Source organism: Mobula birostris, chromosome 2, assembly GCF_030028105.1.
Source record: "Mobula birostris isolate sMobBir1 chromosome 2, sMobBir1.hap1, whole genome shotgun sequence".
Taxonomy (NCBI): domain Eukaryota; kingdom Metazoa; phylum Chordata; class Chondrichthyes; order Myliobatiformes; family Myliobatidae; genus Mobula; species Mobula birostris.
The window spans coordinates 120735365-120749493 of record NC_092371.1 but is presented as its reverse complement, the minus strand read 5'-3'; the positions used below and the strand labels follow the sequence as shown (position 1 = coordinate 120749493).

The following is a 14129-nucleotide window of genomic DNA, read 5'->3' as shown; positions in this document are numbered from 1 at the left end:
GGCCGAATGGTCTGCCTCCGTGCGGTTAAACAAATAATCTTCGATTGAGGTCCTGGATCAGAAGAGAGTGTGTTATCCGCACCCGGGGCGAATCTGAGGCGGGAGGATCCCGCTCCCGACATGACAGCGGAGTAAAAAGTAAGCGATCAGGTTGCGAGGAGTGACGGAGCCGAGAGGCGGCCGCTACGGCCGTCCATTAGCCTTGAATTCGCGGCAGCCGTTCGCATTCGAGCGCCGATCCGCTCAACGTAATGGCGCCGACGGCCGAGGGTAAGGCCGTGGTTCTGGGCCTGCTGGCCGGGATCGGGGCGGCCGGTTTGACGCTGGCCGCGGTGGCGTGGTACCGCCGAAGGAGGGAAAGGGAAGGCGGCAGAAGCTGGGCCTGGGTGTCCGCCGAGGCGGTCAGCTGCTCGAGGGGGCTGCGGCAGGCGGACATCGCGGACAAGTTGGACGGGCTGATCCGCGGCCTGGAGGAGCTGAAGAGAGAGGTAAAGAGCCTGAAGGAGACCGTGCCACGCCTGGAGAAGCGAGTATGCAGAGAACTCGGTCAGGCCGGGCCAGCCCGAAGTCCCCAAAAGAGAAACAGCCCCGCACACACAGTGTCCAGGAAGAGGAAGAAGAGCGCACGGAGCTCGGACGAAGGCGGCGCAGATGTCGGAGCGGCTGGACAAGGTTCCCTCAGCTCCGAGGAAGTGGAGAGTGAAAAGGGGTGAGACACCTGCTTGCTGTTATTTTACACATACAGTGGAGTTTTCCTTGTCGGGATGCATTATCTGGTGAATTTCCAGTGACTTTCAAACTAGGTTTGTCTTGCAATATGATTATACTGGGACAAACACAACTGCACTAAGTGTTAACGAGACCTGTGTGTTCCCTCTAGTATTAAAGGTTGCTTAAAGTGCTGAAGCAATTGATGCAAATTTGTTTAAGGGAAAGGTAGATGAACCCATTTAGAAAAGGATGTGTTTTATAGGGTCCGTTAGGGAGTGGAGTGGCGGAAGAGAGACGGTGTTGGTGATGTGCTAATTAGAATTTCTCGGGCTAATGTCATGGTTCTCTGCTTTTCCATATTTCATTCATATGATACTCAAGTTTGAAGATTGTTTCAAGTTATTTCCTGTACACACGTGTAAAGGAGAATGAAATAATAGATACTCTGGATCCGCACAAAAACGCAATGATAAAAAAAGACATTATTAATAACACAATAGTTGTAATCACAAAAAGTAGCTTATATACATTGATTGTATGCCCATAAAGTGATGCTAGGCATTTGTCTGGGAGAATGAAAGAATAAAGGATGCACAGATGGGAGAATGAATAGAGTATAGAGAGATATATTTTCCATTAATAACCTAAGTGGCATAGAGGACGCGGCATAACAGTTTGTTGTCCTCGGCACTCTGGTTGATCTTTCATTGATCCTGTCATAGTTACTATTGTATAGATTTGCTGAATATGCCCATGAGGAAATAAATCTCAGGGTTGTATATGGTGACATATATGTACTTTGATAATAACATTTACTTTGAACTTAGATAATGCAGAAATCATGCATTATCGCGGTATACAACCCTGCACAACTGCACATAGGCTGGAATACAATTTTGGTTGCAGACTTGTAATTTTGACTTTCCCTTTCCACTGATGCTGCCTGACCTTCTGGGTTTTTCCAGTGCTTTCTGGGTTTATTTACCAGGTCTGGTAACATCCGCAAAGAGAGGAATATTATTATGTTTGAGCTGTCGATCTTTTGTCAGATCTAGTCATTATTCAGGAAGTGGTGGTCGGTTTCATCTCCTTAAGGAGAACTATATTTCTATTTGAAACAGGTCAAGGAATATTCACTGGTTGATTACAGCTTAGGTTGTTGCCATGTGAGGATTAACAGGCTGGGCCAGTACTGTTCGGAATTTAGAAGAAGGATATCTGTTAAAAGACAAATGGCTCTAAAGGTTGAGAGGATGTTTCCCTTCAGAATAAGGGGATGCCCTTTGAAGTCAACTGCTCCTATCTTGTACGTCTCCTACTCCTGTCATTCTTTGTCTATTTTAGGGACAGAACTGGAGAATATCACAAATATTATGAGCTATAATTATATGAAATATACAGTGTAAAATTTAGTACTTTGACTCAACTGGTCTATGGTGTAACTTATACACTAACATTCTCATGTTCTACTTTGATCCCTATCAACATAATATTTTTCCCTTTTTCCTTGCAGATTACGTAGCTGTCCCTTGGGTATTTTTGTGTTGTAGACTTAAACCAGTCTTGATGGTAGTAAGCCACTATCTAAATCAATAAGTTTTTATTAGTGACTTGTTATGGATCATGTTTTTAGATAACGAGTTTCAACATTCTGTCTATATCTACCTATTAACAATAATTTGCACAAATAAGAGAGTAAAGCATCCTGAGGATCTTCAATGGAGTAGTTCCACATTAAACACATGACGTCAACTTTGTAGCAGATTGTAAGCTTGAACAGTTGGGTTTTGAGGATAACGTTGGAAATGTGAAGAGTTAGAGCAGTTTAGGATCAGAACTCCTCAAAAGTTAGGTTAAAGCTGCTGAAGGCATGTTGGGGAATGTCAGGAATGATTTAAATCTAGGCTGTTTGAGAAAGCATAATAGGAGAAGCCTATTTCCAGGTTAGTCATAATGGCAGTTTTAAACATGAGGAATACCGAGTGCCATTTGTACAATTTAGACTTGGGCTGTTGCAAATTGATCTTTGGACCATGAATTATTTTTAAATGAACAATTGCTTAAGAAGATAAAAAATGCAGAAACTTACTTTATATGAAATGAGCAAATTCTCTGATCAACCACCTGCATTTGGGGATTTACCAGTCAGCAAGCACTCACAATGCTGGAGAATCCAGGGAAATACATAGGTCACAGGGAGAAGGTGTAACTTTATCCAGACAGTACTGGAGGTCAAAATTGAACCTCACTCACTAGACCTATGAGACAGTTGCACTACTTGTAGTGCCAATTTGCTACATTAGGAAACAAAAGTATTATTTTAAACATTTATCATGATTTAAGCAAGCAAGGTAAGGTGGGTCGCATCCGGAATTATTTCCAGGTAGCAGACGACTTCCTTCCACGCCGCTCTGACGTATTGGGAAATTGCGTACTAGGCAAGTTACAACAGTGGTTTGCCATTGCCTTCTGCTGGGTGAATTTTTTTTAGGAGATCACCAGCTCTTAACGGGAGCTGGCTGGATTTGAACTCGGGACCTCTCACCCCGAAGTCCACTGCTGATGCCACTACGCCACCAGCCGGCTGTATTTGTATGAAAGATAGACACAACTAGAAATGTCCAGGGGCCATCCTGCAATGTAGACAACCTGAATGAGGATTAAGGAGAAATGAGAAGAATTAATATGCCAATAGAACATTGTCATGTGAAATATCAGTCTTATCATATACTGTGCATATATTTCTTTTATCCAATTATGAGTGAGAAGGTAGAAATAATGTGTCTGTCTGATTAAAGAATTAACAAGTATGGATACACAAATATTTATCCAAGTAATTTTTTTTTTGAAAATGAAAATACTCCTGTTAGAGACTATAATTAATTGGAGAAATTGTGCTTCTCTGTGACAGGCTTCTCTTGTATAATTACTAAAGGTTTACTTAGTGTGAAATTTAGAAATGAAGATATAAGTGATAACTTTTGGCAAAATGGAGTAGCTGAAGTGCCAATTACGTATTGATGTAATTTAACTTCCACAAGAATGTCAAATTCCTTTGTGTTTAGGAACAAAGTTTTAAAGGCTGTCAGTGACAAATTAAATACCTTTCATTGATTTGTTTGTTATGTCTCGTGTTGTGTGACATGGGCGATCATGGTCTTACCATGACCGTGATTGTTCTTGGCAAATTTTTGTATAGAAATGGTTTGCCATTGCCTCCTTCAGGGCAATTTGTAAAAGTGTTTAGTGACAGACGGAATCTCCTCACACCTCAAATGAAGCAGAGCCACTGGTGTGTTCTCTTTGTATTGGGCCCAGTATAGGCACTCTGATATGTTGACATCCAGGAACTTGAAGCTGCTCACTCTTTCCACTGCTGACCCCCGCGCCCCCCCCATGAGGACTGATGTGTTCTTTCCCGACTTCCCCATCCTAAAGTCCACAATCGATTTCTTGGTCCTGCTGATATATATTGATGACGTTTATTTGATTGTAAATTTAATTTAGCTAGATAACAACTGGATTTTAATCCACAGATTTTAGATTGAGTTAACATGAGACGGTTTAAAAATTAGAATGAGGTTTATCATCACTGACTTGTGTTGTGAAAATTTGCTGTTTTTGTGACAGCATTACATGCTAGACGTTAAAAAAAGCTGTAAATTGCAAAAATTGAATAGTGCAAAGGAGCATTAGTGAGGAAGTGTTCATGAGTTCATGAATTGTTCAAATCTAGTGGTGGAGGGGAAAAAGCCGATCCTAAGACACTGAATAGTAGTCTCCAGGCTTCTATAACCCCTCCCTGATGGAAGTAATGAGAAGAGGGCATGTCCTGGATGGTGAGGGTGCTTCACGATGGATGGGTCCCACCTTGTTCAAAATATGTCTGAAGCTGTCCTTGATGGTGGGAAAGGTTGTGCTTATGATGGAGCTGGCTGACTCTGTATATTGGAGCCTCCATAACAGCCAGTTAGAATGACTCTCCATCGTGAATCTGTCGAAATTTGTGGAGTCTTTGGTGACATACTCTTCAAACTACCAATGAGGAAGAGCTGCCGGTATCCCTTCTTCACAATTGCATCAGTGGGTTACACCCAGGATAGATCCACTGAGATGTCGATGTCCAGCAACTTGAAGCTGCTCACCCTTTCCACTGCTGACCCCTCAATGAGGATTGGTGTGTGTTCTCCTGATTTTTTTTCCCCTTCCTGAAGTCCACAATCAATTGCTTGGGTTTGCTGATGTTGGGTGCAAGGTTGTTGTTGGAGCAGCCTGTGCTTTTAACTCCAGTTTACTGCTTGCAATTTGCAAAAGAAAAACTGAGGGCTGTTTGCAAGCTTCTGGAACTTGTCGACATTTACAGTAAGAAATGTAAATGTAAATGAGCCTGGTTCTTGTTCGAATTAATATCTGCTATATTTACATGACTCCAAAACACTCCCTAACATTCTCCTCTTGGCCCCAGACAAAAATTTGTCTCAAAAAGGCCAAACTTTAAGGAGGATCTGATTAAGTAGGGCAGCAAAAAACACCTTTCACTTCAGATCTCTTCCCCAGTAACTAATCTATGTGTACCCGCAGTACATACAGGTTCATCTGGGGATCTAAGATGGAGCAGGTCAGACGGGTCACCATGCACAAGTCCCTGGACAATGGTGGCAAAAATGTTCCCAATGTCGCCCTCATCCTGATGACCAGCTTCATGTGTGGCTGCATCAGGTTGTGTATGGAACCCAAATATGTGGGCACCAAGTGCCACTACATGCCCAGGTTCTATCTGTCACCCTTATTGCGAAGGATGGGTCTAGCCATGTTCCCATACAATACCCCAGTTAGCTGGACGTTGCCGCACTGCCTGTCCTTTGTGGAAAAGTTATTCCAGGACAACACATTTGACCACAATGCCATCAGGCAGAGGTCAACACGGAATGTCCTGCAGACCCTGCGGGAGAAGGACACGATGGACACAGTGGGGTGGTGTTGTTAAAGGCTCAGTTGGTCATGAACATCTCCCAGATGAACTCTCCAACGTTGTGACTGTGATCAAAGTCACTGGAGAGACACTGAAGCTGGTGATATACAAGTCTTTATCTGGCACAACAAGGAGGATTCCAAAGGCACTTCACATTTTTATACCCTTAAGATCAAAGGTAATAGTAGGGGATTTCAATACTTACAATGACATTGTGAACTTCTATACTTTGGGTTGACAAATGGTTCTTTTGATATACATAGCGGAAGTACATTGTAATGGGTAAAATGCCTCTGAAGGTCCAAACACCTTTGAGATTAACTAATTAACACATATATTTAAACACTTTTGACAACAGAGAGCTGTGCACCCAAAATTAATGTTGTCTCTGAATACACAAATTTGGTAAGTACACAAAAACTATTGATTGCCAATACCTGTGATCACATTTGATTTGCTAAGTGACAACACCTGTCTGGATGCTAGTCACAATGGTGCAAATACTTTCACTGAAATCACAATGGTGTAAATAATTTAGCCATGTTGCCTGGTTTGATGCAATCTAATTAATACAACTCCCATTGTTTTAATGTTTGGCTCATGCATATGCAATCTCTTAGTCTGTGGAGCAGCCTGTGTTTTTAATTTAAATTTACCACTTGCAATTTGCAAAGAATACTGAAGGCTAATTGCAAGTTTATAATCCAGTTGACTCCTTAGATATTCTTCCTTGATTTATGTATTTTCCCCCATAACAAACCACGCCTAATGTTGGCAATAAATGGCAATTGAAGTCCTAGCTGACTGGACATCTGCCTAAGTGAGTGGAGTTGAGTGGTGGTTGTGGGAAAGGGCAAGATTGATGGAAGATATAGCAAGACTAGGGATAGAGAGAAAAAAGGCAGCTGGAACTAGGATAGATGGAGAGGGTAAGAGACAAAGTGTGTGTGCAAGTGAAAAAGAAAGAGAGAGAGATGTCTTGTATATTTCACTTGGTGTCTAGATGGAAAGGTAAATTTGTTACAATATTATATATAATTTTTATCCTGGTTTAAGATTTGATTGTACTATTGTATACAGTTATGTACATATTTTGACTAAAATTCTTGAGCTCTAGAATGCGATCTGAATTTTTAAATTGAAACTTATAGGAAATGCTTTATCACAAATTTCAGTTAATTAATTCCTTTCCGAATGCAAGGGCTTTGTATGATATCCAGAATAAGTATGTTGTTGCACTTTGAACTTGTGGTCCTATTATATTATCACATATTCAGACTAAATAGTTTTAACCATCTTTCTTTCGGTAATTCCCAGTTGGCTCCATTACCTGTTTGCATAATTCAACATATTTAATCACTCATGATTTAATTTAGGAAACTGCTGTCAATGTAGAATATACCACCTAGAGGTGAATTCTGATTAGTACTACATGCAACTATTAAGCTTTCTCATTTGCGAATGATTTGCCTTATGAAGGTACAACTTTTCTCAAATTCTCCCATACATTTTCAATTGTTCAGTAGTTCCATTTCTGATCAGAGAATGTATGACAGAATTCTTCAAGTATTTTTGAGCTGGTAATAATTGTAAAAAGTTTCATGGTATTCATTAATGACTACATGGAGTATATGTTCTGTTAGTTTAATGTTTACCAGTAATATTTGGTAAAGCTCCATACTGGATTTGGGGATGATGTCATCATTCATTAAGAGTGCACAATATTCATTAACATGTTGCTTATAGTCACAGTCATAGTCATACTTTATTGAACCCGGGGAAATTGGTTTTTGTTACAGTTGCGCCATAAATAATAAATAGTAATAAAACCATAAATAATTAAATAGTAATATGTAAATTATGCCAGTAAATTATGAAATGTCCAGGACCAGCCTATTGGCTCAGGGTGTCTGACCCTCCAAGGGAGGAGTTGTAAAGTTTGATGGCTACAGGCAGGAATGACTTCCTGTGATGTTCTGTGCTGCATCTCGGTGGAATGAGTCTCTGGCTAAATGTGCTCCTGTGCCCACCCAGTACATTATGTAGTGGATGGGAGGCATTGACCAAGATAGCATGCAACTTAGACAGCATCCTCTTTTCAGACACCACCGTGAGAGAGTCCAGTTCCATCCCCACAACATCACTGGCCTTACGAATGAGTTTGTTGATTCTGTTGGTGTCTGCTACCCTCAGCCTGCTACCCTCAGCCTGCTGCCCCAGCACGCAACCGCAAACATGATAGCACTGGCCACCGCAGACTCGTAGAACATCCTCAGCATCGTCCGGCAGATGTTAAAGGACCTCAGTCTCCTCAGGAAATAGAGACAGCTCTGACCCTTCTTGTAGACAGCCTCAGTGTTCTTAGACCAGTCCAGTTTATTGTCAATTCGTATCCCCAGGTATTTGTAATCCTCCACCATGTCCACACTGACCCCCTGGATGGAAACAGGGGTCACCAGTACCTTAGCTCTCTTCAGGTCTACCACCAGCATGGTTTCAAGGTGCAGTTCAGAGAATTCATGATCCAGTTGAGGATCTGATCATGCCTGTCAATGTAGTGGATAAAATTTAATATATTAATTTAAGTAAAACATGAAAGAGCTTTTGTAAAAATGTGGAAATGTAATACTTCTATTATCTCAAATGTTAATACAAATTGATTTGGGGTCATCAATTCAAAGGAAAGATTTGTTCCAATGAAAGGCATTGCAGCCTCTATTAGAGTGATTGACGTTCTTGCAAGATATTGAGTTCTGGATATTTTTCTTTGTGGTTTTTTACTAATAACCCCAGTGAATACCCTTTGGATTATGAAGTTCCTCAACTATTCCTTCACTAGCATTACTTCTACGCAGGAGTGGCAGAAAAAAATCCCTGATTACATTCATAAATAGATTTTTACATTAGCTGAATAGGCAGTGTCCAGGGAGGCATGGTGGTGCAGCATTAAATACTGCTACCTTACAGCTCTAGTGACTTAGTTCCATCCTGGCTTTATGCTTTCTGTGGTATTTGCAAACTCTTCCTGTGACTACATGGGTTTCCCATTGGTGTTCTGGTTTCCACAGAAAGTACTGGCAGATCAGTTGGCTGCTGTAAGTAACCCCCAGTGTAAGCAAAAGAATTGAAGTGAAACTGAGAGTATGTGACTGAGAGACTGTGTTGCGGGGCTGCGGTGAAATACATAGTGGGAAAATCAGACTGATAAGATTGTTCAACTGGGAACTGATATATATTAGTGACTATATCCAATTGGTGTGAACCATAAACATTTAAGAATTTTATCATTTAATTTTTCTACATGGATTTTTTGTTCACTTTCATTACTGCTTATTTGCAGCGGGTCAAATGCCCAGCTTCTTTCTTTCTTTTTAAATCTTTTTATTGAATAAGTATACAAAAAGGTAAGCCATATAGGCACTAATACACTGTTAGAATATAATAAAATTACAGGAGATATTAATACAAAAAAAAATGATACAAACAATTTAATTTAAACATAACATACTAAGGTAACATAATAGTATACTAATTTTTATATATATACCAATAGAGAAAAGGAAAAAAAAACCCCAAAAAAACCACCGTGCAACTAACTAAGAGCAAAGCAAAGCAATGGGCTAACTTGAAACCAAACAGAGTTAAAAAACTTAAAATCACGTCCTCAATCCCGACCTCCATTAAAAACAGTAAAAAAAAACAAGAAGGGTATATAAATATGGAGCAAAAAAAGAGGAGAAAAAAAATTACATTAAATGAAAATATTGAATAAAAGATCTCCAGGTCTGTTCAAATTTAAGTGAGGAATCATAAAGATTGCTTCTAATTTTCTCCAAATTCAAGCATAATATCGTCTGAGAAAACCAAAATAAGGTAGTTGGAGCATTAAGCTCTTTCCAATGTTGTAAGATACATCTTTTGGCCATTAAAGTAAGAAATGCAATCATTCTACGGGCTGAAGGAGAAAGATTACTGGAAATTTTAGGTAGTCCAAAGATAGCAGTAATAGGGTGAGGAGAGATATCTATATTCAATACCTTGTTGATAATATTAAAAATGTCTCTCCAAAAAGTTTCCAGAGTAGGACAAGATCAAAACATATGAGTTAAAGAGGCTATCTGCCCTGGACATCTATCACAAAAAGGATTAATATGAGAATAAAAGCGAGCTAATTTATCTTTGGACATATGTGCTCTATGAACAACTTTAAATTGAATTAGGGAATGTTTAGCACAAATAGAGGAAGTATTGACTAATTGTAAAATCTGCCCCCAGTCATCCACGGAAATGATAGACCCCAATTCCTGTTCCCAATCTACCCTAATCTTATCAAATGGAGCTTTCCTAAGTTTCATAATAATATTATAAATCATAGCCGATGCACCTTTCTGACATGGATTAAGGTTAATTATAGTATCTAAAATGTATGTAGGAGGAAGCATTGGAAAAGAAGAAAGTATAGTACTTAGGAAATTCCTAACTTGTAGATATCTAAAAAAATGTATTCTTGATAAATTATATTTATTAGATAATTGTTCAAAAGGCATAAGGAAACCACCTAAAAATAAATCCAAAAACCGTGAGATACCCTTAGTCTTCCAAATTTGAAAAGCACGATCCATAAAAGAGGAAGGAAAAAATATGTTACCTAAAATAGGAATCGCTAGCCCAAATTGGTTAAGATCAAAAACTTTTCTGAATTGAAACCAAATACGTAAGGTATATTTAACTATCGGGTTAGACACCTGTTTGAGGCGTTTCAAATCAAAAGGAAGAGAGGAACCTAAAATAGAGCCAAGTGTATAGCCCTGAACAGATTGTAATTCCAATGCTACCCATTTAGGAATGGATAGTATATCCTGGTCAAGTAACCAAAATTTCATATGTCGAATATTAATTGCCCAATAATAAAATCTAAAGTTGGGTAATGCTAAACCTCCATCTCTCTTAGCTTTCTGTAAATGTATTTTACCCAGTCTCGGGTTTTTATTTTGCCAAATAAATGAAGAAATTTTTAAGTCAACTTTATCAAAAAAAGATTTTGGAACAAAGATTGGTAATGCCTGAAATATATATAGAAATTTTGGCAAAAAAAAAATCTTAACTGCATTAATACGACCAATCAAAGTTAAATATAAAGGAAACCATTTAGATGAAAGTTGAGTAATATGGTCAATTAAGGGTAAAAAGTTAATCTTAAATAAATCTTTGTATTTACAAGTAATTTTAATCCCAAGATATGAAAAATAATTATTAATCAATTTAAATGGAAAGTTATGATATAAGGGAAGTTGTTTATTAATCGGGAAACGTTCACTCTTACTAAGATTTAATTTATAACCTGAAAAGGGACTAAATTGTGCTAATAACTCTAAAACAGCCGGGATGGATTTTTGAGGATTAGAAATATATAAAAGTAAGTCATCAGTATAGAGTGATATTTTATGGAACTTTAAGCCCCGACTTATCCCAGTAATATTTGGAGATTCTCGAATGGCAATTGCAAGAGGTTCTAATGCAATATCAAATAATAAAGGACTAAGAGGACAACCTTGTCGAGTACCTCGAAAAAGAAGGAAAAAAGGTGAGCTTAAAGAGTTAGTACGGACCGAGGCCATAGGAGAATGATATAACAGTTTAATCCAGGATATAAATTTCGAACTAAAATTAAACATTTCAAGCACCTTAAATTAGTAAGGCCATTCTACTCTATCAAAAGCTTTCTCAGCATCTAAAGAGATAACGCACTCAGGAACATTTTGTGAGGGGGTATAAACAATATTTAACAGTGTGCGAATGTTATAGAAAGAATAACGACCCTTAATAAAACCCGTTTGGTCTTCCGAAATAATAAAAGGAAGTACTTTTTCTAATCTGTTTGCTCATAATTTAGAAAAAACTTTAGAATCAACATTTAATAAAGATATTGGTCTATAAGATGCACATTGATCAGGATCTTTATCTTTCTTTAATATTAGAGAGATTGACGCTCTATTGAAAGATTCAGGAAGTTTACCAAGTTTTAATGAAGCCTCGAAAACCCTACAGAGCCAAGGGATTAATGAAGGTACAAAACATGTATAAAATTCTACGGTAAACCCATCAGGGCCAGGAGCTTTCCCCAAATTCATAGAGGAAATAACATTCTTAATCTCATCAGTGGTAATGGGAGTATCTAACATAGAAGACATATCCTGTGAAATCTCAGGGAAGTCTAGGTTATCTAAAAAATCATTCATATACTTAGAGTCTCGAGGAGACTCTGATTGATATAAGGAAGAATAAAAATCACAGAAGGTTTGATTAATCCCTGCATAATGAAGTATCAGTTGGTCATTTTGATTATAAATCTGATTAATTTGAGATTTAGCATAATTAGACTTCAATTGGTTAGCCAGCAGTTTGCCAATTTTGTCACTGTGTACCTAAAATTCACTTCTTGTTTTCTTTAATTGGTTTACAATCGAGGACGAAAGTAATAAACTGTGTTCCATTTGAAGTTCAGTTCTTTGTTTATATAACTCCTCAGAGGGAGCTGTAACATATTTCTTATCAATTTCCTTAATCTTGTCCACAATTACCAACTCCTCCTGCTTCAGCTTCTTCCAAATGCCCAGTTTCTGTGCTATAAATTTATATGATTCTACATGTTTTGATCCCTGACCGTGCAGGTTTCCTCCTGGTACTGCGGTTTCCTCTCACAATCCAAAGACATGTCAGTTGGTAGGTTAATTGGTCGTTGTAAATTGTCCTGTGTTTGGGTTAGGATTATTGGGTGGTATTGCTGGGCGGTGTGGCTCAAAGGGCCAGAAGGGCCTATTCCGCGCTGTACCTCAATAAATCAGATTGATGTGAGTACTATCACATAGTAAGATGTACATAAAACAAATACTAGTTAGTCATGCTTTAAGCAGAAGGGAGCAATTCAAAATAAAATCAGAAATGGAAAAAAGAACTAGCAGAGGTTTTTTATCGAAAGGGAAAAAGGCCAATAGATCTTTTAACTTAGTGATAGGGTAGAAATGAATGGTATTGGAAACAAACAAAGCTGTGTTGCATAAACTTGAAGTTCTTCAAGGAGGGCATCCTTGGAAGTTCATTTCATTTTTAACTTTTTGGGGGATATGGACAACACTGCCAAGGCCAGTGTTTTATGCAAGCCACCTGCCATTTTCTTCCAAGGAAGGTACTTGCATAAAGCTGCTGAATAGGATTTAGGAACAGTGGTCTATTTCCAAGTTGAGTTATGTTCCCATTTCCCTGCTGTCCCGACAGGACTGCATTTGGGCTGTGCTTTGTAGCAGACGAAGTGAGTAATTGCAGTGTATTATATGGATATTATATAGGGTCTCCATTGAGTGGGTGATCTGGTCTTTGATTATATAGTATTCAGTCATCTGACTGTTGGGAGAAGACTGCTAACATGATCATGATTTGCCCCTCTCCCGATTATCGTAATTATTAGTCAGATAACAATATTCCATCCTTTGCTTTGTAGTGAAATAACTTGTAAACCAAAGAATTTTAAAAAATGAAAAGGTTTAGGGATAATAAAAAAAATAAAAACAATGACATTTCAGCAATAAAGTACAACAAAGGAAAACATCAATTCTACTAGTTCAACAAAATTATCAGAAGTATAAACAAGGGCTACACTTTAAAACTTTTTAGCCCAATGCTGTAAATCTTAAAAATATAGTGCCATCTCCTACATATAAATTCGAGTCAATTAAGTTTATAGAGAAAGCTTTAGGAAGGCAGCATCCATCATTAAGGACCCTCACCACCCAGGACATGTCCTCTTCTCACTGTTACCATCAGGTAGGAGATACAGAAGCCTGAAAGCACACACACAGCAATTCAGGAACAGCTTCTTCCCCTCTGCCATCCAATTTCTAAATGGACGTTGAACCCATGAACACTACCCCATTATTTTTTTAAATTTGTTTTTTTTTGCGGCTTATTTAACTTAACTATTTAATATACATAATGTAATTCAGTTTTTTTCCTCTATATTAATTTATCATGTATTTCATGACATGCTATTGATATTAAACCTGGTTCTGATTTTGATTCATGTACTTTTTCTTTTGTCTTTTCAAAAACAGAGACTCTTTGTCCAGTTTTGCAGTTTGGAGTACAACAGAGGGTTAACAATTCCGGATTGGTTAATGTAAACATGCAAAGGAGAATATTTCAGATCTTGCAACTTGTCAGAAGGGTTGAAAGATGTACAGTATTAAAAAAGAACAATTTTTACCTTCTCATTACATTATCTTTCTGAATTATCCATGCATTTGTGGGAAATCATTCTAGATAAATATTAACAACATTGTAAGTACACTAATAATGACTTCAAAGATAAAAGCAAGGTTAATTATTTACACAAGAGATTCTGCAGATGCTGGAAACTCAGAGCAACACACACACGAAATGCTAGAGGAAC

General features: G+C 38.2%; 1 protein-coding gene across 1 annotated transcript in view; it reads left to right on the top strand.

Moving 5' to 3' along the window:
• Positions 1-218: 218 nt before the first annotated feature.
• Positions 219-14129, top strand: part of LOC140190492 (regulator of microtubule dynamics protein 2) — a 92993-nt gene continuing 79082 nt past the window's right edge. Inside the window, exon 1 of the mRNA XM_072247120.1 lies at positions 219-709. Within this exon, the coding sequence (XP_072103221.1) occupies positions 252-709 (458 nt within the window). The 5' untranslated portion in view covers positions 219-251. The remainder of the gene's footprint in view (positions 710-14129) is intronic.